The following is a 23,415-nucleotide window of genomic DNA, read 5'->3' on the forward strand; positions in this document are numbered from 1 at the left end:
AAACAGCACAGACAAAAAGTCAAATCCCGATATTAAGAAATTTCTACAATCATAAATTAGATTTTGTTTGGGTCGCTTTAAGGAGAGAAATCATTTTTAAAATAGAACCGATAAAATTTTGTGGTAGAGATCTAAATTTCAAATAGATTTTTAAGATTTAAATCTAAATATAAGTTTTTTACATTATTTCATGTGTTCAAAAAAAATTCAAAATATAAACACGACATTTTATGCATGTGCAGTTTTGTTTCAAAATCCTAATCAATATTAAAAATAAAGAGGATTTCAAAAAAATTTAGACTAAGAATTCTAAAAGAAGCCTCCATAATTCTGACGTAATATTAAATTTTATTTTAAATAGGAAGAAAATAATTCACATCCTGTTTATAATTAGCTATAGCCTAAAGGTAATGTTCAAATGACCCAAAACTTAAAAAAAAAACTCAACCAGAGCTAACGAGGTATACACACATAATCACGATACGCAAAACAGATAATCGAGCCTACAGAACAGGTAATTGCGTGTCTAACATCAGAAACGGTGAGTCACAAGATCCAAATGGGCAAGTCAAGTAGTATGATAATTGAGTTTGTGGTAATTAAAAAAAGCGAGGAGTGTAAACGCAAGTGATACGAGGCAAATGCGAGCGTGCCATGTAATCACAAAATATAAATCAGATCCTACAACAAATCAAGTGGGCCGGCTAGTTTATGGAACACGAGAAACGCACTACCTTTTCATCCTCATCTAGATCTTAATTACTCACTGCTTCAAACCCAGCCGCTTGTCAATTGACATTTGTGCTAGGAAGAAGAACGAGAGTGTTTGCCTGTTTGGTCCGACTTAAAAGTCTAATTTCAGGAATTATAAATTAAAAATAGTTTATATATATTGTTTGTGTAATAAATTTTAAAAGTTAATTTTTGACGTGTAGTCAAAATCTGAAAAACCTTTTTATGCAGAGAAACGGATTATAATCTTTTATGCAAAAAAGCCGAAATTAATTCTTAATTTAATTTTTAATTTATGCTCCGCTAACAACTTTTTGATAATTATAATTTTTAATTTCATCCTTCTGTTCAACTAGGATTCCAATCCAACAGCTGACATTCAGCTACTCTCATTTGTAGACAATATTAATACCGGCTCATTAATTGTCATCTTGTGCATAATTTATATATTGGTCATGTTATTTCTGGAAGTCTATATTTTATTTGAAAAAGATGTTTACCGGTTAGTTTAGCAGAGCACATGTTTATTTAGATATATCAATTAACACGCAACTGAATATCACATAACAACAGTCTTTCGCCATGCAGTTTATCATAATTCATAAAGTTCCTAAACCAAAATATCCCATAATGTAATGCAAAATTTACTACCATGTTCTTTAAGCAACCGACGCAAAACAAAACATCTTACAGGTCCAAGCCAAAATTCACTACTCATTCTTCATCATCCTCATCTCCATCACCACCGGCTTGCTTCTTTGACGCTGCCTTCATGTTCCTTCTCTTCACCCTTCCTGGACGGCCGCCTCCGAAAGGACTAGTGAGGGAGAAATCAATGTGCTTCTGTGAGTCCACCCTCACCATGAATGAAGGTACGTTAACCACCTGCCTTCCGACCCTGATCATGTAAATTTTGTCAGAACCCAAAAGCTTTTAACTATTTCAGATTAAACATTATAATAAACATAAACGAAGTATAGCACGACTGAGTCAGAACCCAAAACCTTTCATACCTACTAATATGCAAAGAAGCAGAAGAAATTACAAGACCAAAGAAATATACAAGCATGCATGAACTTGCAATCTCATTCTTAAGCAGATGAGTCATACCGAACTCTATTAGTCAAATATATATTGTTCAAACTAAAATAATTTAAGAGAGGATTGTTTCTTGTTCATATAAGGTTAAAAAAAGTCTCTTGCAGAGACTCTACCCCTCCCCCCATCTTATTTAGTACAAGATCACTTGCATGCAAAACAGAACAGCCATACACAAAGGAGACTAGGCAGTTCAGATGAATCAGTAAAGATTATAAATGGCAGACAACTTTAACATTCAAAATCATTTAATAGGAAATTTCAAACAGATTTTTCAATTTAGCATATAATCTCTAAAACAGAAAAAACTATGATATCATTCGAGAGAAAAATAATCATCTGAACAAACTGAAGTAGATAACAATTATCAAGAATATATCAATATATCAGTTATATATAAGGCAGAGTGATCACAATTTATGCTAGTTGAGCACAGGATGCAAGGAGCCAAAAAGCATGGGCCAGAAGGCTCTTTGCTGATGGTAAGGGTTCGAACTAATTACAAGTTCAATTAAACCTACTTTTCACTGGACAAAGGGTGCACTTAACATGAAGGAAACTGAGATAAAATTATCTAATACAGCCATCTATATTTCACCGATATATTTTTAAATCTACTAAAACATATAGGCTTTTATACAATTAAGAAATAAAGTTAAATATTCATTCCCTAATAAAGAATAAAGATTAAATCTATTCCAGAAATACACAAAATTCAGCTGAGCTTTAAAATTTATTGATTCTGAATTTTTTACCTGATATGCCTCTGCCTAATAAGAACACGGGCATGGTGAATCGACTTAGCCATGCCAGTCTTAAACACAAGGGTCTGAAGACGACGCTCCAAGAAGTTCTCCACAGTCAAAGCCAAGACATAATCAAGCTTGTTCTGGCTCTCATCCAATAACCCATATCTATTCATCCTGCGAAGAAGAGCCTCACCCTCAAAGATACGGCGAGGATCCTTCTCCTCAAGGGTCAAAAGATTCCTAGCAGCATTACGAATTCGGCTCAGAGCATACTGAACCCTCCAAAGCTCCCTCTTACAGCGCAGCCCATACTCCCCAACCAGCTTAAGTTCAGCATCCAAACGCTCCTTCTCATAAGGACGACGAGGCTTCTTGAATGTCTTACCATCTAAAACACGAAAAAAGGGCATGAGTAAACATATCAGGCACTAGTACATTTTCATCTTTCAAATTAATTAACATGAACTCGACATATCATACTTTCTGCTACAAGTCAGTATAGTAAATTCAAGACACCGATTTGTAAAATTGTAACAATTCAATGGTTTTACCTCTGTCGAAAATTGAGCAACATTACTAGATAAGTTGTATCATCTCATTGCAGTTAAACAAATCACATGTATGCTAATTACACCTCTATTTACCGATAAAGTCGCCAAATTAACTTAAATTCTAGACAATTTCCAGCTTAATATGATATATGAATAATAAGATCAATAAAAGTAATGCTTTCATGCTACTTTGCAATGCCATGTTTAATTTCTAATAGATACCGACAATAGAATAAAAGCAATTTAATCACTAAAGCATGTGTGAGTTGAGATTGAGAGAGAGGGAGAGAGAGGGAGAGAGAGAGAGAGAGAGAGAGAGAGAGAGAGAGAGAGAGCTTACAGTTGCGATAGAAGTTGACGTGAACCATGGCTACTTTGTTCGCGCTGCCGTCAGGATCTGAAAGAGAGGAGGAGCGAAGCCGAAGTGTATAAAAATGAAGAGTATTGTTTTTGTTGTACAAGCGTAAACCCTAAAACCCAAAAGGCTAGGCCCATACTCCAATATATTAGATTGGGCTCTTATTGCTAGCGTCCATTGGAACAGCCCATACTTCTCCTAATTATTTTATTTTAGTTGAAGATCCATGTCCTAGTTTTGGTTTTAACTTGTTCTTGAAAATTATTTCAAAAAAAAAAAAACTTGTTCTTGAAAATATTCATGGCCTATACAAATAAATAACAAACCAAAAAAATTGATGATTTAATCATCATAATGTGAACAAAATGTTGCACATATATAACTTAGCAAAAAAAAAAATGTTGCACATATATACATAATATATTTCATATGAATTCATCTTCATGCATACCATATAAATATATAAATGCCGCAATCACAATACCAACTTGAATATAAGAACATTTCCAATGAAGTTGACTTGAGTGATCGGCTAAAATGAAGCTGAATATAATGATTAGCTAAACTGGACATAAGAAACTATGAAAAATTTGTTGAAAGGTTGGTTAAAATGGTGGACAAAATTGGACATATAATACATTATGTACATTTTGCTCAACCTATAGTGGTTATAAAGAATATAAAGATTATAGGGATTTTCGAGAATTATACAAATATAAAAAATTTGGAGATTATATTTATTGCTATCAAAGAAAGAATATTTTTGGCTTAAAATAAGTATCAATACTTAATTTCAAAAACAAGTAGTTTAAAAAAAACAAAAAGATATAAATATCAATAATATACTGTTTATGTTGTCAGCAGGGTATTGTAGGGGTTGTATCAATGTACACCAAAAATAAATAATAATTAATAAAATGAAATAAGTAGTTTCATATAAAATAAAATAATATAAATATCAATAATATAGTATTTATCTTGTGAGTGGTTGTACTATACACTAAAATAAACAAAATAATAAAAATAAGCGCTTCCTTCCAAAATAATAGCCGCTTCAACTTTTTACACGTAATTTATGATGTGATAAAAATATATTTCTATATATTATTTTATACTTTTTTATCCTGAACAAAAATTTAATATCATATTTTTATTGAGAAAAACATTAAAAAAATAATATCCAATTTTGTGCATCAAACATTTTTCTTAGACAGGTCTACATTGTAAACGCAGCTGCAACTGCGATGACATCAACTGCAAATCGTTTGCCTCCAGGTGACTTAAAAAACTCTCATTTTGTTTTCCAGCTATATATATATATATATATCCATACTCAGGTCTTGGTGGAATCAAGGTGGCAATCTATACTTTAGGTAGGCGAGGGGACGAGCTATACATGCCAGATGGAGACCGGGTTTGGGGACACTGGAATAAACGCCACGTGTCCAGCAGCTTGGGAAGGAAATACGTGGAAGCTACAAGACCCTTCATTATCTGCTACGTGGAGCCTGCCTTTGGTTCATTCTCAAAGCTCCGGAGGCTCGAATACACAATAAGCCGTAGGCTGTAGCCAACTCTGGTACCAGCAGCACCATTTTCAGCATTTGTGTTTCTGCACGCATATACACAGGATACATCTAAGGGTTTTGGTAATAATGTCCTTGGGTACACATTGTAGACTAATTAAGTCTGAATTGCTGTTTTAGTCGGATATGAAATGAAACTAGAGTTATTTCTCCACTACTAACATCTGTAAAATGACAGAAAACGAGATGGGGAGCCAGGCTGCTGGAGCATATACTCATGTTTCGGATCTGGTAGACATGGAAAACGGATTGGACCTTCTGTATTTGTTTCTGAAACTACAACAGTTGTAGAAACTTCTGCAGCTCACACTTTAAATCATTCACCTTCGATCATACTTCCATTTTCAGCACCTCCTTCATCGCGAGTGTCTTTCCTTCAGTCAGAACCTCCCCCAACCAACCTATCACCAACTCGATCAGTCACCCTGTCTGCCTCTTAGATAAGTGAAGAGATATATAAGAGGAGAGGAGAAGGATGTGTATATATAATGGAATGTATACATGTAGGCCATTGTTCCATAGATAATCATATTATAACCATTTTGTTTTTCTTTAAAATCTCATAAATAATTTTCGATTTTAAAATTTGGTCATATTGTAGAATCACTTGAACAGATATAATTAACTCTACACTAGAATATTTGGAAATTTAATATTTTTTTTGCCAGAAGGAATATATATTATTATTAATTTTAAGATTTTTGTATAGAAAAATGTTACAATATTATTTTGTTATTTATCGATTAAATATTTGATGAGTAATATGATTAATACATGTATTTTGTGTATATATAAAGGTGTTCCCTACTACACTTTATATTAGTTGCTTTTTCGTGTAATTATATATATATGTGTGTGTCTATATATGTATGTATGTATGTATATTATATCTTACAAATTTTATAGAATTTCATGCATTTGACAGAAAGGAATGTCCAATTTTCCAAACTTACGTCAAAGCATCGAATGTAGAGTGTAATTTGGGTTTGAGCACTTATATGTAGCTTTATTAGAAAATAGGGATCAGTCAAGAAATAATTTACTATTGGAGTATTATAATCTAAAAGGCCGACTTTTAAATTTGAAGTCATTTTGAGAAAAAATATTGAGAGAGTTCGTAAAGTAGTCATCTAACATAAGAAATTTAACAATTTTATAGGCAACAATTTTTTTACCAACTAATCCGATTTTTGGTTTGATTTATTAATCATCATCCAAATTTCTCATATATCAGACTTGATTTTATAAATTTTGAATCGGAGGAGCTACCAAACAATGATTGCTCGGTAATTGATCGTGATTAATTGTCACATCTTATAACATATATATTTTATAAGTCATATGTATCTTTAAGAAGATAATTCATCTTAGGGTTCATCATATTAAACAATTGAGAAATATTGATAATAGATGAAATGAAAGGGATGTAAAAGTGGTAGAAAATCGAATCTATGCATTCTCTGAATTCTTTGATATCATGTTAAGTTATAAATTTTCTAAAATCTCAAAATTTTAAAAGAAGTTTTATTATATGATAATATATATTTATATGATGAAGGTTTTTTTTATCGGTCACTATTATTTTTCAACAATGCAACCAATAGACTGTAGATGGAGATTGAATACCATCTCAACAACTTATTTTCTTTTTAAAAAGATAAAGAACACATTTGAATTGAATAAATTAAAAATTTAAAAGATATAAGTTTTTTTAAATTTCGAGGGGATTTGATTGATCCACCCTAGGTATATAATTTGAAATAAAATTTGTGATATTTAACTTGAATACACAAATGTAGTTTACAGTGCTTTTACTTACAAAAAGTTTCCTATCAGTTCTAATTAAGTCAACGTTGTTTCTTATTTGTAAACACACTACTACATTTGTTTATATACCTTAGTTTACAAATCATCAAACTAGATCGCATGACATTTCTTTTTCTTGTTCTAGTACGATATGCTACTATGCTTATTTGAAAATATTGTGTGTCCCGTGTCTGATTGCTTTGAATACATTCTCAAATATTTTTACGGAATTGTAAGCTTCTTTCTTCGAGGTTCTCCAACTCAAAATTGTTTGGCTTCCAAGTTCATCTGCTAATTGTGTCAATTCATGTGTTGATTTGTATGAATAGCTGCTTTCAAATTGGAACTGCTAGATTAATCGTTGAATATGTTTTTTGCATTTGTTGATAAACAAATAACCCTTAACCGTTGAGTTGAAATGCTAGTTGTTGGTAGTAATTTACTCTTCATCCGTTGATAACTTTAGATTCGTCTGTTGATATTCTTTTCACTTGTAATTATTTTATATGACATACGACATGTACAATTTACCGTCCTATTTACATATATGTTGATCGATTACTAAGTCATCCATCAATGAATTGTACTATTAATCGCTAATTTACGAATTTTTAAAAATGACTTTTTTGTTGATGAGTTTTCTAATCAACGGGTACTATTAAAATATGTTTTTCCCCGATAACTGGAACCAGGGTGGGTCAAAACATGTTAAAATTTTTTGGAAAAAATGACTCCACAAGGAATCGAACACAGCTCTCCAGGAAATTATAACCCAAGTAAAACCACTTGAACTACATATCACTTGTGCTTACATATTATATAACAAGTATTTATAAGAATTTCAGGAGGGGCCCAGGCAGGTCCTAGGCCCAATGTGGCTCCGCCACTGCTTTATTTACTTATGCAAAAATATGCTACGTGTTAAAGTTATCATAAAAGAAATAAGAGTTAAATTACTTAATGTACAACTATGGAGAGCAGAAGAGATAAGACTTTGTGATGTATACAATTTCATAACACTTCGTGGAAATTTCTCTAAAAATTCCAAAGAAATGACGTAGAATACATCGTTTTCTGCTTAACTGGCACACGTAATACTCTCATACCACGTACATTGGTAGTTATGGTTTTTATTCCGCTTGGTAATTTATAAGTAAATGCAGCCGTTAAGGAAATGAATTTAAGTTCTCATCACTCTAGCGCTTGTTTGTAAACATTTATTCTGAACTAGAATTAGTTGATCGCAGGATAGATTCTGCAAATTAGAATAACTTGATTTCATGATAAATACGATGACTTTAATATAGAAATTTCAGTGTGTCTGCCGATAAGAACTGTGATAAAAAAGTAGAGCTGTGATGTTTACTGACCGACACGTATCAAGACATGCATTTCCCCATCTACATTACTTTTTTAAAGCTAGACTGATATGATGCAACTTAACGCAGGCTATAAGGTGCACAATTCAGTCGGAACAACTCCTACTCTCCTTGTACGAGCTACTTCTCAAAAAATTGCTCAATAACAAAATTTTTGGTATAGCCATGCCTTCTTGGTGGCCAAAATCCTCATCAAAAGACGGAAATAAGAAATCAAACATAGGAAGTCTTATCAATACAATACACAAGAAGTTTAGGATTGTATCGGAAGGGAAAAACAACAGTGGATCAGGAGATTCTGCAGGTAAGCAACATTGTGACAGTAAACATGCATCTCGTTCTCCAATATCACCCTCCTCACAAGTATCCCGACGTGAGAGCTTTGGAGAAAGGCCTCAAGCCCTCCCACTTCCGCTTCCTGGACTGCAACATAACAGAAAACATCGTGATGTTTCTAGTAACATAGAAGCAACTGAAGCTGAAGGCAGCAATGGTTCCAAATCATTTATGTTTTGCCCCCTCCCTAAACCTCCATATGGGCCAGATCCTGAAGATGCTGAGGCAGATATAGGGACTGCTTCTGTTTCTAGTGATAAATCTTCGGATAGTGATAATACATCAGACTCATGTTTCCCAAGTCCTCAAGCTTTTGGTCACAAAAGTGGAAAAGCTGCAAGGAACAGTCCTTCTAGGTGTGTTCTGCATTAAGCTATGTGTTGGGTTTTTAAGCTCACTCAATTTGTGCCATATATATTCTCCTTGGTTCTTCCTTTATCGAATTTAACCCTTATATTTTTACGCTTATATAATAACCTTATTAATCCTCCTTCACAGTGTAATTAAGAAGAACCAGTCGCCCAAGTCTGTGAAAAATTTGAACGATCCAGTCCCTGCATCACTTAAGCCGAGTGGCAAAAACTCTCATCTGCCTAATTTACAAATTCCTCGGCATGATGCATATTTTAGGGATCCTGACAGCAAGATGTCCAGTCCTTCCCCAAGTCAAGTGAGACTCTGTGGTCCAGAGTTAGTCATGAACTCTGGTGCTTGCGCAGAAAACCCTTGTGCGGATCTGCCTATGCTTGGGACTGGACATTGCTCTAATCCAGGTTCAGGTCACAATTCAGTTGGTAAAAATTTGGCTGATCAATTCATGATTTGGCGGCACAGTAGGGGTAGTCCCGAGTGCTCGCCAATACCAAGTCCCCGAATGATCACAAGCCCCGGGCCCAGCCCCAAAATACAGAGTGGAGCTGTCACCCCTTTGCGCCCTCGAGCTGGAAAGGCAATAGAATTACCCGCACACTGGCCTGATGGAAAGCATGAAGGGCACAGGCTTCCCCTTCCGCCAATAAATTATACTTCATATTCGACTGAAACAACTCCAGTTCCTCGAAGTCCTAGTCGGGCTAGTCATGGCCCTCGCTGGAAGAAGGGGCAGCTACTTGGCCGAGGAACATTTGGTCATGTGTATGTTGGTTTTGATAGGTCTGTCACTGTCACCATACTGAGATATAAGCTCATTCAGTATCGATCTTTCCGGTTACTAAATTCAACATAATATTTTAATTTTTTGTCTTTTTTTGAAGCATTATTTCAAACAGATAGTTGATACCAAACTTTTTTTCCCTTTCAACTTTCTGTATAATCACATTTTCGCATATTGAGCAGAATATTAACATAAAAAATATCATCATTACCTCAAACAAGATGTCCTCAATTTCTTCTAGCATCATTCTGATCCTTTCTACCTTCTTGTTGTAGTGAAAACGGCGAAATGTGCGCAATGAAGGAGGTAACACTATTTTCCGATGACCCAAAATCAAAAGAAAGTGCTCAACAGCTACGGCAGGTGAGTTTTCTCCATACAGTGTCCTGGAATTCAATTTTTGTTAGGAGATAAACAATTTAATTCTTTTCTAAGAACTTACAATTTTGTTGTTATTGGCAGGAAGTTGCATTACTAAGTCGTTTGCGGCATCCAAACATTGTACAATATCTTGGTTCTGAAGTGGTAAGCTTAATTTGCTTCCTGTGAGTTATATGCTTTCTTTGAGTAGTTTAGCATTAGCATTGCATCACATATCTTTTGCAGCCTAAAGCTTTTCTTACTAGCATGGCTGTATACTTGTGTGTGCGTGTAAATAAATAAACGGTTTTTCTACGGTGTGGCCATAGGCACATGCTAAACGCTAAATCTCATGCATTTAACTCATTTTGATTGGCTCCTACTTTTTAATAATGGTGGACCCTTGCATATACAACAACCACACCAATCAAAATGAGCCAAATGCATAGAATTTCGTTCTTAGCATGTGCCCATAGCATGTGCCCATGCGCACACTCTAGACAAACCGATAAATAATGAAATAATGGGCACACACTAGACAAACTGATAAAAAAATGAAATAATAGATCAATCATTACGTCTTGATGTCAATAAAGCCTTAATATTAATCAGTGGCAGGCCCAGGATTTGCAATCACGAGACTAACTTGTACTTTAAAAAATCATGGATGAGGAAAAAAACATTCTAATTCATTAACGTTAACATCATCCGAATCCATTTCATATAACATAAAAAGAAACCTCTTAATAGGGCCTCCCATGATGCTAATGCTCATTCATGCATGGTTTTGGTATTCCTCTGCAGGTAGACGACAAACTGTATATATATCTGGAGTATGTTTCAGGTGGTTCAATTTACAAACTCCTTCGGGACTATGGTCAGTTAGGCGAGGCTGCAATCCGAAGCTATACTCAGCAAATATTATCCGGTCTGGCATACTTACATGCTAGACATACAATTCACAGGTAAGCCTAGTTGCAGATACCTTGGTTATTTTCACTATTTTACTATTGAGGAAAACAAATTGAACAAGTAGCATATTTATCAGGCAGAAGTAAAAGGCTGACCGGTCTTAACTTTCTCCTTTAAAATTGCGCTGAGCCAGAACCCTATAAGACTATTGATTATTGTTTGAAATTTTGTTCAAAATTTACTCAGGGATATTAAAGGCGCAAATTTATTGGTTGATCCAAATGGGCGAGTGAAGTTGGCAGATTTTGGAATGGCCAAGCATGTAAGAGAAATTAATTTTTAGTTTTTCAGCTTTCTTAATTAGACAAGGATAAGTTATTAAAGTAAAAAGAAGTAATATTTTGGATGTGAAAATGCGCAACATAGCTTTGATCATAACTTATTATCACTAGAATTTATATTGATACAAAATTAGGACTGCTCGTAAATATCCACATCTCTTCTGAAATTGTTCTGTAACTTCAGAGGATAGTTTTTATTTTATTTTATAGTGCTGTTTTGGGGAATATTGACTACTTCAGAATGTATTTTGGCTCATACAGATCAAATATGTGCACCTTATTTCATTTATAACATCTGCAGATTTCTGGACAGCCGTGCCATTTATCATTCAAGGGAAGCCCTTACTGGATGGCACCAGAGGTAGGCTGAATATTAATAGAATGTTATATATATAATTTTAAGCTTTTTAATTAATTGTGTTTTTTTTTGTTTGAGTTCGATCTTATTCTTTGTCTAGATTATAAAGAACTCAAGTAGCTGCAATGTAGCTGTGGATATATGGAGTCTTGGGTGCACCATTTTGGAGATGGCCACAACGAAACCACCTTGGAGCCAATTTGAAGGGGTTAGTAAATAATGATTACATGTGAACTCACTGAATCTTGGATGCCTCAATTTTTTTACCAACTCATTAACAGATATTGACGTCAATTTTATCCTTAACCAGTGACTTTATATGCTTCATCTTAACGTGATTGATATCAATCATATGAATTTTCTTTAGGTTGCTGCTATATTCAAGATTGGTCACAGCAAGGAGCTCCCCGATATGCCCCAAAATCTCTCAGATGATGGTAAGGATTTTATTAGAAGGTGTTTGCAGCGTAATCCATTAGATCGCCCTTCTGCTGCTCAGCTGCTGGAGCACCCATTTGTAAAAAATGCTGCACCTCCGCCAATGCTTGTGCCATGTCTACAGCCTTTACAAACAATGCCATCAGTACAAGTAAGGTCACCAGTATCTTCATATTATTAAATTATTCCCACTGCGACTTCTTGTATCCTGTAAGTGAAACTTCATAAAGCCGAAGACATGAGGGTTTTCTCTTCAGGCTTCAGCAATGAACTGTATCTATGACACTGTTATAGCTATTGAGAGCTTTCCTGAGACCAGAATTGATCTCGTCTGCCTCTGGTCCACCCCAAGAGTTTAATCAGGACTGGTCTTGATTTGAGATCGCCTAAAACTCTAAGACAATTAAACAAGATAAAGGTAGATAAGTGGATATGAATAAACTTTTAATGAAATTTTCATGTTCTACGTTCAGAATGCTAATAATGTAAGTATATATAGCATGTAAATGCCACTAACTCTGAAATTTTCATGTTCTATATTACATTCAGAAAGCCAATAGTCTTGCATTATATGATTCGTAATAGGTTTACTTTCGTTTTCTCTCCGCCTCAAATCTTTTATCTTATTTAATTTTTTTTATGGTCAAATAGACATAATTTTGACAATCATTTACTTTTTATCTTTTTATAATCTAGAAGATTTGAAAAATACATATTGAAGTAGATAAAATGTACTTTCTAGTGGTAAATTATCTATTATATATGATCTATTTATATTTTATGTGCAATTATTTGGTCAAAATTTGATCAATTTGACGACAAAAAAGTCAAATAAAACATCTGGCACGGAGGGAGCATTATTAATTAAATATAGCTAATTTAGGTTCAATGTGTGATTATTTCTTGAGTGTGGCTAAGTAGGAGCCAGATGGGGATATTTAACCCTCGCCATCATGTAAAAGGAGCGAAAGAGATGCAGTACTGTTGAACTAAGAGTTCATTGGTCGAAATGGGGATATTTTAGCTACATAATATTTGTCTCAACTGTTGGTCACATCTGCTTTCAGGGTTATGGACATGCCCAAAATCCTCCACATTTGGACAGAAAAGGAGCAGCGAGAAAGCATTCTAGAGGCCCAAACATATTTTCAGGCTCCAGGTCTCTTCCTCTCTCACACACACAAAAAATCTGCTTCAGTTTCCTGCATTTAAACGCAGGCCTAATTTTTATTGAATATTTACTTTGCAAGAAATTAACGGGCCCTACAGTGGCTTCTCTTCACACTTCCGGAGATTGTCTACTTTATTCGCACTTCCATACGTCGGTTGTGTTTCAGTTAATTTTTACTTTAAAGTTTCGTGACATCTTAATTTTCCTGATATGCAGTAATAATGCTTATGTTCCGCGGAATATACCATTACCATCAGCAGTTCCACAGCCTACCAGCTCTCTGCTGCATCCATCATCACCTTGGCATCCGACTCCAATGCTATGTGCTTCCCCGGGTGTATCCAGGGTTCTTACAAGTGGTCGTTTGCATGAAGGCATGGCAATGAATTCCAGGTCCCAGGAGAGTCTTAATTCCAATGATCGCATGTCCTACAAAGAGCTGCAACCTGAACTATTTTGAGATACATCAAAAGCTTATATATCATATATATCAGGAAGCAGTAGTCAAATCTAGAAAGGGTTTCACTTCAGCCGGTCTGTAACTGTGAACCTCTGTAAATAGAGCAGCACAATTCAAAAAGGGTAAAATGGGTGAACCGTGTAAAGCGGGTGACCTTTTGATGGTTTATATCTCGAAAATAATAATATAAATACTTAGATTTTACTATATGAATTAATTATTAACAAAGAATAATTTTTAGAGGTTTTCTCATAAATACCAGAGTCCAAAATTGTTTTTGCAAAAATAATACATTTTTTTTAAAGATTTTGCAAAAATACAAAACTTTTATGATATTTGCAAAAATACTGTATGCAATGCAACCAGATGCAACCCCTGCGGGGCCAATTAACTGGAGTTGCATATGGTTGCAATTAACTGAAGTTGCATATGATTGCAATTAGCTGCGGACCGTATTTTTGTAAATATAATTTAAAAAGTTAGTATTTTTGCAATTTTTGTCAAAAGATAGTAAAATCGCAAAAAAAATTAGAAAATGTGGTGTTTTTGATAAATTTCCTATTTTTTATTATAAAAATATCAAATGATTTTTACCTATTTGACATGAATAATGATGTCTATTATTATGGATACTCAAGATTTTTTTCTTCAAGATTATGAATAATCATAATGAATAAATTATAAATTATATTTATATTATAATTCAATACAGATACAAAAAGAATAAGAGAAATGGATAGAAGGTTCTGATACAAATTTATAAATATGTAAAATTTTAATTATTTCAATTGTTATGCTCTGTCAATAATTGAAAAATAATTCTTATTATATTAAAAACATATTTATGACTATATTTTATGAATAATTAATTTTTTTTAAGATGAGTGTTCAATGTGTATATCACTTTGACAACAACTTTCTACGCAACAAATACATAAACTAATATTATCAAAATATGATTAAGATAATGTCTTATATAATTAATATTCATATTTTTATATTTTATTAAGTATTGATGAACTTTTGTTAAGAAATTTAATAAAAAGTATAACTATTTTAACACAATGATATCTAATGATATCTATTAATCCCCACACGATGTTGACCGTTTTAATAAATATTTTGAACGAATCTTAAAAAATTTCAGTTAATTTGATTTAATATCTAAATATTCATAAAATAATAAAAAAATATTGACATTTGATAAAATTGAGAAGAAAAAAGGATGGAAGAAAATCAACTTAAAATACCTTATAAGCTGAAGTCCTTTTTTTATCATGTTAAATTATTAATTTTTCTAAACTTTCAAGTTTCAAGATGCTAGTAGAATATTTTTATTAAATAATAATTTATATTCATCATCATTATGAGGATTATTTTATAGATCATCATAATTGATGTTATTATTTTTCATAATTTGGAGTTTTCTTAAGTTTTAAAATTATTTCACACAAAGAAATATTGATCAAGTTACAAGATGTATATTTATTATAGGTGAGATAAATTTATAACTACAATTTTTGTAATGTTTCATGAAAATTTCTTAAAAAACTTAAAAGAAATGGAGCAGAATATTAACATTTTTAACTTAAATTGACACAATTTATACTCTCATACCATATTAGTTGTTATGATTTTGTTTCAACATAATAATTTATAAGTACATGAAGCAAAAGTTCTCACTCTGCATGCTTATCTATGAATATTTATTACAAACTAGAATTAATTCAAAGATAAAAAGATACGATGATTTAAATAGAGAAATTTCATTTTGTCCGTCAATAAAGACTGAGATTTTTTGCTGCATACAATAACTTAAACAGAGAAATTTTTGTCTATTTGCCGATGAGAACTGTTATCCAAAAAATAGAGATGTGATCTTTATTGGAAGCGACATCGTACATTTCAGATCTAGGCCGCTTTTTCAAATTTAGATTGATATGATGAAACTTAATGCAAAACGCAAGGTCCCTAATTCAGCCTGAAAAACATTTACCATGTTTGGGCTTAAGGGGAACAGGTGTACTATATTTTCTTTTATAACGGATACAATCAATATGAACTCTAATATCTTAAGAAAAGAATTGGACTAGGTAAAGTAAAAACCAATATGAACAAACCTTTTCTTTTCAAACTCAAGAAGAGATTTAATTGATGATTAATAAACTTAGATACATGGGGCATTTATACAATCCTCAACCCATCTACACACTACAACATAACATACTGACATAATTTAAGCCATTGGATCACATAATAATTCAACCAGAAACTGAGAATTGCCTATATTATAATATTGTACATCACAACCGGAAACCAGAAAATTGGTAGTTGTAAGTCTGTAACTAGAAATTTTGGGGGCTAGTATTGATTTTTAACTATAAGACCGCTTAATGCATTAGGGCGGTCATGATGTGTACAGGAGGTCATGGGACACACATACACCTTATCAGATTTTGTTCTCTGATAAAGTACTTGTCGCACAACTAGCAAAAGAACAGCTTTTTGGCTTTAATTTCCTCTGCTGATAGTGCAACAACCTCTGCATCCTCATCATCTGCAGGAGAAAGGGAAAAAGATGTTAAATTTGTTACAATTGATAATAAGTTATGTGCAATTTATTATGCCATTATCATTTTACTAGTTACATATATATTTTATTTGTGATTGCCTGTGATTTGTTGTCGCCTTCTTTTTCTCCGTGAGGGAGAAAGTGGTGGAGGTAGAGTTGTAATAACAGCCACTGGTGCACATGCGTTGGATACATCCCGTTGGATTGTATCAATTTTCGTGTTGATTGTTTATATATGTTAATATATTTATGTATATTTGTTATGGGAGCAAGATCTGCTCAACTACTTGCTCTTGAAGATGCTTTCACCGAACCGTGTTTCGATGCTTTATATAGCCAAAATAGGCCCTCAAAAGTAAAGAGGTCGTTCGTCAGCTATCTACCAACCGCTCGTAAAAATTAGCAGCAACATTTAATGCATTTAATATTTTGTTTCTTGATGCAATCTTTTTACTTTGTTGATCTTATTATCGTCATAAAAATGCTAAACATAGTGAGAGATAAAGAGAGGAAGAAGGTAGTGAAATTTCCTACTACCGGGCCTAAACTATTTGTATACGACTATGGTAACTGCTTTATACAAGTGTTATCTGCTATGATGTACACGTGTACATAATATTTGACATATTATGACTCCTTCACGATCTCATGCATCTGGTTTATACACACACACACACACACACACACATATGTATATGGGTTGTGCTCAAACGAGAACCCATCCTTAAAATAGGATTTTAGAACCACTAAGGTTTTGGTGCAGAACCATAAATTGTAAATAGATTTTTAGGATCTAAATCTAAATACATGTTTTTTGCATCGTTGTGTTTGTTCAAAAATAATTTTAAAATATAATACATAAACGCATTTTTTTCATGCAGATCTGCTGCAGAACCTTGGATTCTGCGTAGTACTTATTTTGATGTAGTACGTAATCACGTCTACAACTCAATGGTTCTATTAACATATATTAGAAACCCGATCGTGAAAACCTGAAGATTCATCGACATTAATCATGTTCAGTTATTTTAAGAATAAAAATTAACCAGACAAATGGAGGTGCGACACGATGGAGGTTGTTGACTTCAAGATGAAGAAGAATAACGAAAATCGATGATGAACGAAGTAGGCAAACAATTGAATAGATGTGCAGAACTATTGTAGAGTCCGGAAAGAGATACATAAAACACAAAACTATAAATATTACTACCTTGATTGTAGCTGGTGGTTGTAACTGTTAAAAAAATATAACTGCCTTATTTTATATAGTATATATCTAACATTCATCCACTAAACATAGTTTAAAAAATAATAAGAGGAGAATAATAAGGATCGTTAGATAAAATAATAAATGGCTAAGATGTTGGTATACAACACTACAATGAAAATGTGGTCTACAAGTAACTTTGTTCTATAAAGCGAACGAATGACTAAGATTATTTAGAAAATAAAACATATTTTATTAATTATAACAATCCCGTATACGGATTTGCAGTACCATATATCTTGAAAATGTAGTGGTATATCTAACATTCACCCACTAAATATTATTTAAAAACTGGTTAAAGGAGAATCATAAGGACTGTTAGATTAAAAGAAATGAATGGCTAAGATGTTGATCTACAATACTACAATGAAAATATGGTCTACAAGGAACTTTGTTCACACATACACACATATTCTTATTTCCAATATTTGACTAATTTTTTTTTTTTGCCCAAAAAAAGAAGAGATTTCATTAATGATTCAAGTCTTCAAACATTACATGAAGGAGGACAGCCCAATCCTGATAATGATGCTGGAGGGAAAAAGGGAATCCCAACAGAAATAGTTATGGGGGAGGAAAATAATAAATCAAATCCCAACAAAAGGGGGATATCAGTTATCGAAAATAAAAAACGGAGGACTGGTGATGGGCCGGATCTAGATGGACCAACAAACAATAACACAGAATTAGATATGGGCTCAGATGAGGAGTACGTTATGGGAATGGATCAAGACATGCACAGGAACTCAAACAAGTTCGATGGTTCAAAAAACGGGCAAATGGCGGGCTCTGCAACAGGGGTCCGCCAAGGATTATGAGTACGTGGAGCTGGAATTGCCATGGGATTGGGACCCCGTGGGCTATTCAATTCCTTAAGGAGTCTATACTCCAAAAAAATCTGAATTTTGTTTTTCTAAGTGAGACTCTGTGTAAGAAAGAAAGGGTAGCAAAAGTTAGAGACATTATAGGTTTTGAAGGTGTGCATGCAGTGGAAACACAAGGCCATAGTGGGGGCTTAGCTCTCTTCTGGAGAAATAAGGATGAAGTCACAATTCAATCATACAGCAATATTTGACTAATTTAAACATATAAACAATTCAGCTTAATTTACTTAGCATAATGCTATATGTACAAAATTGGGTACATGTAGATTCAAATAATTTATTTAGAAAGACTAATCTAAATACCGTGTCTACTATTATCTAAGTTCTAAATAATAAAAATGACACGTGTTATTTGATATTTAGTTTTGACCCAATTTCATATCTTTAGCGTATTTTCATTTATTTAATGCAATCACAAGGGTATCAAGAAAACAGAGTATCTGCCTTCTGACAGTCTAATTCTGATATATATATATATAGAGAGTCTTACTTAAATAGAAACCTCCTTATTCTAAAAACTAAAAACCAAGCTGAAATATCACTAAATCCTAAAGCAAATACCACTAAATTCTTAAACAACCCCATCTCCACCTCCATCTTCACCAACCCCACCTCCACATCCGCCACTACCACTGCCACCATCGTCACCTCCTCCATAACCACCACCACCACCTCTATGTTGCCTGCCTACTCCATCTCCACCTCCATTATTTCTCTAACAACACAATCTCCACCTCCATCTTCACCAACCCCATCTTGGTCGCTATTTCAACCTCATTCAGCCACGTTCATACTTCTTTCTCCACCTCGGCTCAACTTCAAAACGCGGCGGAGCCGCTACTATTCCGGCAACGCTTCAACTCTCTACTTCAAGCCGCCCACACCTTCGCTACAATCATCCTTCCTCCATCTCCACCTTCACCTCCACCATCTCCACCACCGTCACCACCATCTGAATCGAAAACGTGAACAGATCTGGAAATTTTGAGCAGTTTTTGAAACATATATGGAGATTCTGGGCGATTTCTGCAAGTTTTCACTAATTATTGCAACACAGATCACTAAATCCTAAAGAGAATATCACTAAATTGTATTGAGAATATCACTAACTTGTATTGGTTTCTAATTTTTAATTTAAGATTAGTTTCTATATGATCATTAGCCTATATATATATATAAACAAGAACTATATAATGAACACCCCCCAAAACATTCATACCATACTAAAAATACATACAGTGTGTGTAGGGAATAGCAGAGGGAGAAAAAAAATACAAGTAACAATGGCTACTTTGTCATCAACTCCTTTGGTAACTTGCTCGCAGCGGAGCGAGCAGAAAATCCAGCTTTATAAATAAAAATGACCATTTAAATTCAATATGTCGTTAAAACGATCGACTAAATACAAACAAACTCAGTCAAATTTATATTTAATTGAGATTTGACTTCAGGTTATCTTAAATTTGTTTGAATTTGATAGGAAAAACTTTTAGCGAACATATTCTAACTTAAAATATTTACCTTTGCAAAAATGAAATGTATTCTAATACACAAAATTGCCTTCAAACTGTACATCTAGATGTATCATGCTTAATCAAACCCATGAATCATGATGAACTAAGAAACTCCTTATATTTAATACGTATAAATACATCACAATTTGTTTGTGAATGTGCCAAAGTTTTAACAAGAGGAGGCCTCGTCTCAAATCATGAGAAACTACTGGGGCGGCTGGGTCAAGGTCAAGCTGAAGTCCCAGAGTTTCTTGGCTAAATCTGTGTCTTTGGCCATGGAACTTGATGCCTTGGGGCTTTTCTGATTGTTTCCCATGAAATATTCACCGCTCACTCCTTTTACTTGAGGACTTAAAGCCACAAAGCATGTCGTTGATGCACCCTATATGTAAACAATTAAAACTGATAAGAGCAGATTCAATTGTTAATTCTCTCCCAACTTATAAGAAAATAAAATTGCTGATGTGATGTGATAGTATTGTGCACTAAATATGACTCATATACGTTTCTGGGGATAATTAAGGAAGTAAATAATAAGAAATTACCTGCTGGACATTTTTAAACACAATTCTCCCAATCACACCAATGAATTCTGTAATTCAGAAATTGTAAAAATTATAACTTTATACCCACACATATGAAACGCGTTAAATGTAGGCGAATTACTCAAATACTTACTGCTGACAGTACTTTGATCTTTCCTAATATTAGTAGCAACCATTCCCGGGTGAAGTGAATTTGCAGTAATATTAACTCCTTCCTCCTGCAACATCAATTTCAGGTTACAAAATAATGTGAATTCAGTCGATGATAGTGATATGGCTTGTATCTTACTAATTAGAATAAAATTAGAATTTTTAAAATGTACTTTACCTTTAAGCGCCTTGAAAGCTCAAGAATGTGCAGCATGGTACAGAGCTTTGATTGTCCATATGCATCCGTGGGATTGTAACTGGAAATTAATAATGATTTAAAACATCAAGTTCTTTTCAATTTGAATAATTTTGCTAATTATCTCCAGCAATTACGCTGATTAAGCCCTTACAAACGTTTACTGAATATGCCGTGTTGGCTCTCCAAAACAGAGAGCTCAATAAGTATAGTGTATGTGTGTGTGTTCTGTAAAAGTTTAGGCATGTAAAAGTATACCTCTTTTCATCATTTATTTTGTCGAAACGAATCCCTTCCTTGTACCCGTAAGCATGGAGAGTTGAGCTTACATTGACAATTCTACCTTCTATCCCGCGTTCACTTGCACTCTTTTTCATGGTATCTAACAAAAGATTTGTCAAGAGGAATCGACCCAGATGGTTAACTGCAAATTGCTGTTCAATTCCGTCTTCAGAAATGGAAAACGGAGGTCCATTAATCCCTGCATTATTACTTCATGCAACAAAAAGTTATGTTAGTAATATAACTTCCCTGCAAGTACTCACCATGAAATTTGGTGCTAATTTCTTGCAACTAATAGTATTAACAGAAATACAGTAGAATTTAATTACAAAAGCCAAAGTATATATCAATAAATGCTATAAGTTATTAAACATTCTTGCGACTAGCACAGTATAAACAGAAAGCTACTTGGCTGCTAAGAAGCAAGTGCTTCTTGGCTAGGCTTGGTTCTATATACGAAAGCTAAAGTGTTGGTTCTTACACAAGGATGTTGAGGGGAAGAAACAAGGAAATATATTCTTGAGCAAATTTTCTGATGGAGACCTGGGAGTTGAGGTCTAATTCCATGACATCAATTTTAGCATCAGGCATATTCTTTAGTAACTTATCTTTAACTCTTTCACCAGCTTTCACATTTCTTACTGCCATTATAACATGTACTCCCCGCAAGGCTAGCACCCGTGCAGTCTCCAATCCAATCCCATTTGTCGACCCTAAAATCAAACACAATATTAGCGCTACTTGGGTTCTTGTAACCTGTACAAAAAAACGTCTTACTTATTTCCGAAGGTGCACCTGCCTTTATCAATTTGCATAGATAAGTTGCAAATTTAATGTTATTAAACTTATGATAACAAAGATAAATATGTGGAAATGGAATGAAATTATATATCAATCAATCATGCATGCATGAAACACCCAGAATAAAACTGGAGCAATAATCCAGTATTCTGATTACGATGACAACATATGATCTCGTTTATCAATTTTGAGGCATGGAATTAGTTTTCATATAACAAGGAAAAAAAATTAACCGGTAACAATGGCAGTAAGGCCGGTTCCATCAATTCCTTCCGTGACCTCCTCGGCTGTGTTATTCGATGAGAAGCCAGTTTTTCCTTTGATTCCAAAAATCCACATTTCTTTAGAAAGAATTGGAGGATTCAATAGAAGGAAAACACCAAATAAATTATGAAAAAACAATACAATAATTATGTCATATTACTTGGTTCCGGCTCCCTCCCTATGTTGTTTAGAGAAGGATGGCTTCTCTAAAAGAGGGGTTTAAGAGCCTAGTTTTTCATCAACCTACTGGTTTTGTATGCACAAGAATATGAAGAAGATGATAGTATTTTTGGTTGGTTTTTAATTTTTCCGTTGTTATAGGTATCATTAAATATAGACCTCAGCAATAGACTAGGTTCAACTACAAACTTGACTATTTATACACCAATATATATTCAGGCTCATAAATTTATGATGGTCCTTGCTCGTTGGATAACAGATTATGCCTCAAATATGAATATATGGCGTTGACTTTTTTTTTCCGCCTCTGGAAAGTGGAAATGCTCATAGCAATTCTCAAGCAAACACAGAGGAGATCGAAGCAGTAGCTAGCTACGTTATTCATATATTTCTTATAAACACTACAGCAAAACAGGATATTTATGACGTCTTGCGCGTCGGTTTTTGGATTTCCATCGTAAGGTATTACGACAAATTTACTGCTTCTAGCTCCGACGTAAGTTTATTATTTTAATAGATCTACGTCAAATAAATATGTAATCGATTGGTCGAATATATATATATATATATATATATATATGTATATATATATATATATATATATATATATATAGGCCAACATTCTAGAGAGGGACTCCTTAAATGGAGTTACATAGTGCGGCACTATAAATCATCAATTTTATTATAAATTCTGTTATAGAATACATATAAAACGTGATTCTAATATAGAATACTATAAAATATATCTATTTTAAGTAATTTAACACTTAAAATTTGATTAAAAAGATATATTTTTGAAACTGGTTCTACAACAGAATAATTCTGAATAATTACTATTCTGTTATAGAATCATGTTGAGATATTGCATAATTTTAGATGATCTTTGGAATAAAAAAATTGTATAACTTCGTTTTCGGTTTAATAATCAAAATTTGCAATTATATTTCATAAAAAATATAATAAAATATATAT

The 23,415-nt window shown here is 33.5% G+C and overlaps 3 protein-coding genes across 3 annotated transcripts; 1 reads left to right on the forward strand and 2 right to left on the reverse strand.

Moving 5' to 3' along the window:
• Positions 1-1,273: 1,273 nt before the first annotated feature.
• Positions 1,274-3,622, reverse strand: LOC108206021 (small ribosomal subunit protein uS4y). The gene is made up of 3 exons (XM_017376181.2): positions 3,471-3,622; positions 2,586-2,967; positions 1,274-1,630 (listed from the first exon to the last, which is right to left on the reverse strand). The coding sequence occupies exons 1-3, from the start codon at positions 3,496-3,498 to the stop codon at positions 1,447-1,449; spliced, it is 594 nt and encodes a 197-aa protein (XP_017231670.1). The 5' UTR covers positions 3,499-3,622; the 3' UTR covers positions 1,274-1,446.
• Positions 3,623-8,424: 4,802 nt separating this feature from the next.
• LOC108207613 (mitogen-activated protein kinase kinase kinase YODA) lies at positions 8,425-13,788 on the forward strand. Its single transcript, XM_064086902.1, has 13 exons — positions 8,425-8,951; positions 9,094-9,747; positions 10,024-10,111; positions 10,211-10,273; positions 10,913-11,073; positions 11,267-11,342; positions 11,663-11,722; positions 11,820-11,927; positions 12,087-12,308; positions 12,415-12,486; positions 12,631-12,642; positions 13,225-13,316; positions 13,545-13,788. The coding sequence occupies exons 1-13, from the start codon at positions 8,425-8,427 to the stop codon at positions 13,786-13,788; spliced, it is 2,379 nt and encodes a 792-aa protein (XP_063942972.1).
• A 6,230-nt stretch (positions 13,789-20,018) lies between these two features.
• LOC108207614 (short-chain dehydrogenase TIC 32, chloroplastic) lies at positions 20,019-22,523 on the reverse strand. Its single transcript, XM_017378050.2, has 7 exons — positions 22,233-22,523; positions 21,680-21,911; positions 21,175-21,408; positions 20,899-20,977; positions 20,704-20,788; positions 20,571-20,617; positions 20,019-20,407 (listed from the first exon to the last, which is right to left on the reverse strand). The coding sequence occupies exons 1-7, from the start codon at positions 22,336-22,338 to the stop codon at positions 20,231-20,233; spliced, it is 960 nt and encodes a 319-aa protein (XP_017233539.1). The 5' UTR covers positions 22,339-22,523; the 3' UTR covers positions 20,019-20,230.
• Positions 22,524-23,415: the final 892 nt, after the last annotated feature.

The sequence above is a fragment of the Daucus carota genome, chromosome 2 (genome assembly GCF_001625215.2).
Source record: "Daucus carota subsp. sativus chromosome 2, DH1 v3.0, whole genome shotgun sequence".
Taxonomy (NCBI): domain Eukaryota; kingdom Viridiplantae; phylum Streptophyta; class Magnoliopsida; order Apiales; family Apiaceae; genus Daucus; species Daucus carota.

Bases quoted from the DNA above. Each gene is read 5' to 3' on its own strand.
- LOC108207613 (XM_064086902.1), top strand. From the start codon at position 8,425: ATGCCTTCTTGGTGGCCAAAATCCTCATCAAAAGACGGAAATAAGAAA. The intron at 11,343-11,662 runs GTAAGAGAAATT...TAACATCTGCAG, and splicing joins ATTTTGGAATGGCCAAGCAT to ATTTCTGGACAGCCGTGCCA. The intron at 13,317-13,544 runs GTCTCTTCCTCT...CCTGATATGCAG, and splicing joins AACATATTTTCAGGCTCCAG to TAATAATGCTTATGTTCCGC.
- LOC108207614 (XM_017378050.2), bottom strand. From the start codon at position 22,338: ATGTGGATTTTTGGAATCAAAGGAAAAACTGGCTTCTCATCGAATAAC. The intron at 20,618-20,703 runs GTAAGTATTTGA...TCTGAATTACAG, and splicing joins AGATCAAAGTACTGTCAGCA to AATTCATTGGTGTGATTGGG. The intron at 20,408-20,570 runs GTAATTTCTTAT...GTTTACATATAG, and splicing joins TGTTTAAAAATGTCCAGCAG to GGTGCATCAACGACATGCTT.
- LOC108206021 (XM_017376181.2), bottom strand. From the start codon at position 3,498: ATGGTTCACGTCAACTTCTATCGCAACT. The intron at 2,968-3,470 runs GTAAGCTCTCTC...TTCGTGTTTTAG, and splicing joins CGTCAACTTCTATCGCAACT to ATGGTAAGACATTCAAGAAG. The intron at 1,631-2,585 runs GTAAAAAATTCA...TTACATGATCAG, and splicing joins ATTAGGCAGAGGCATATCAG to GGTCGGAAGGCAGGTGGTTA.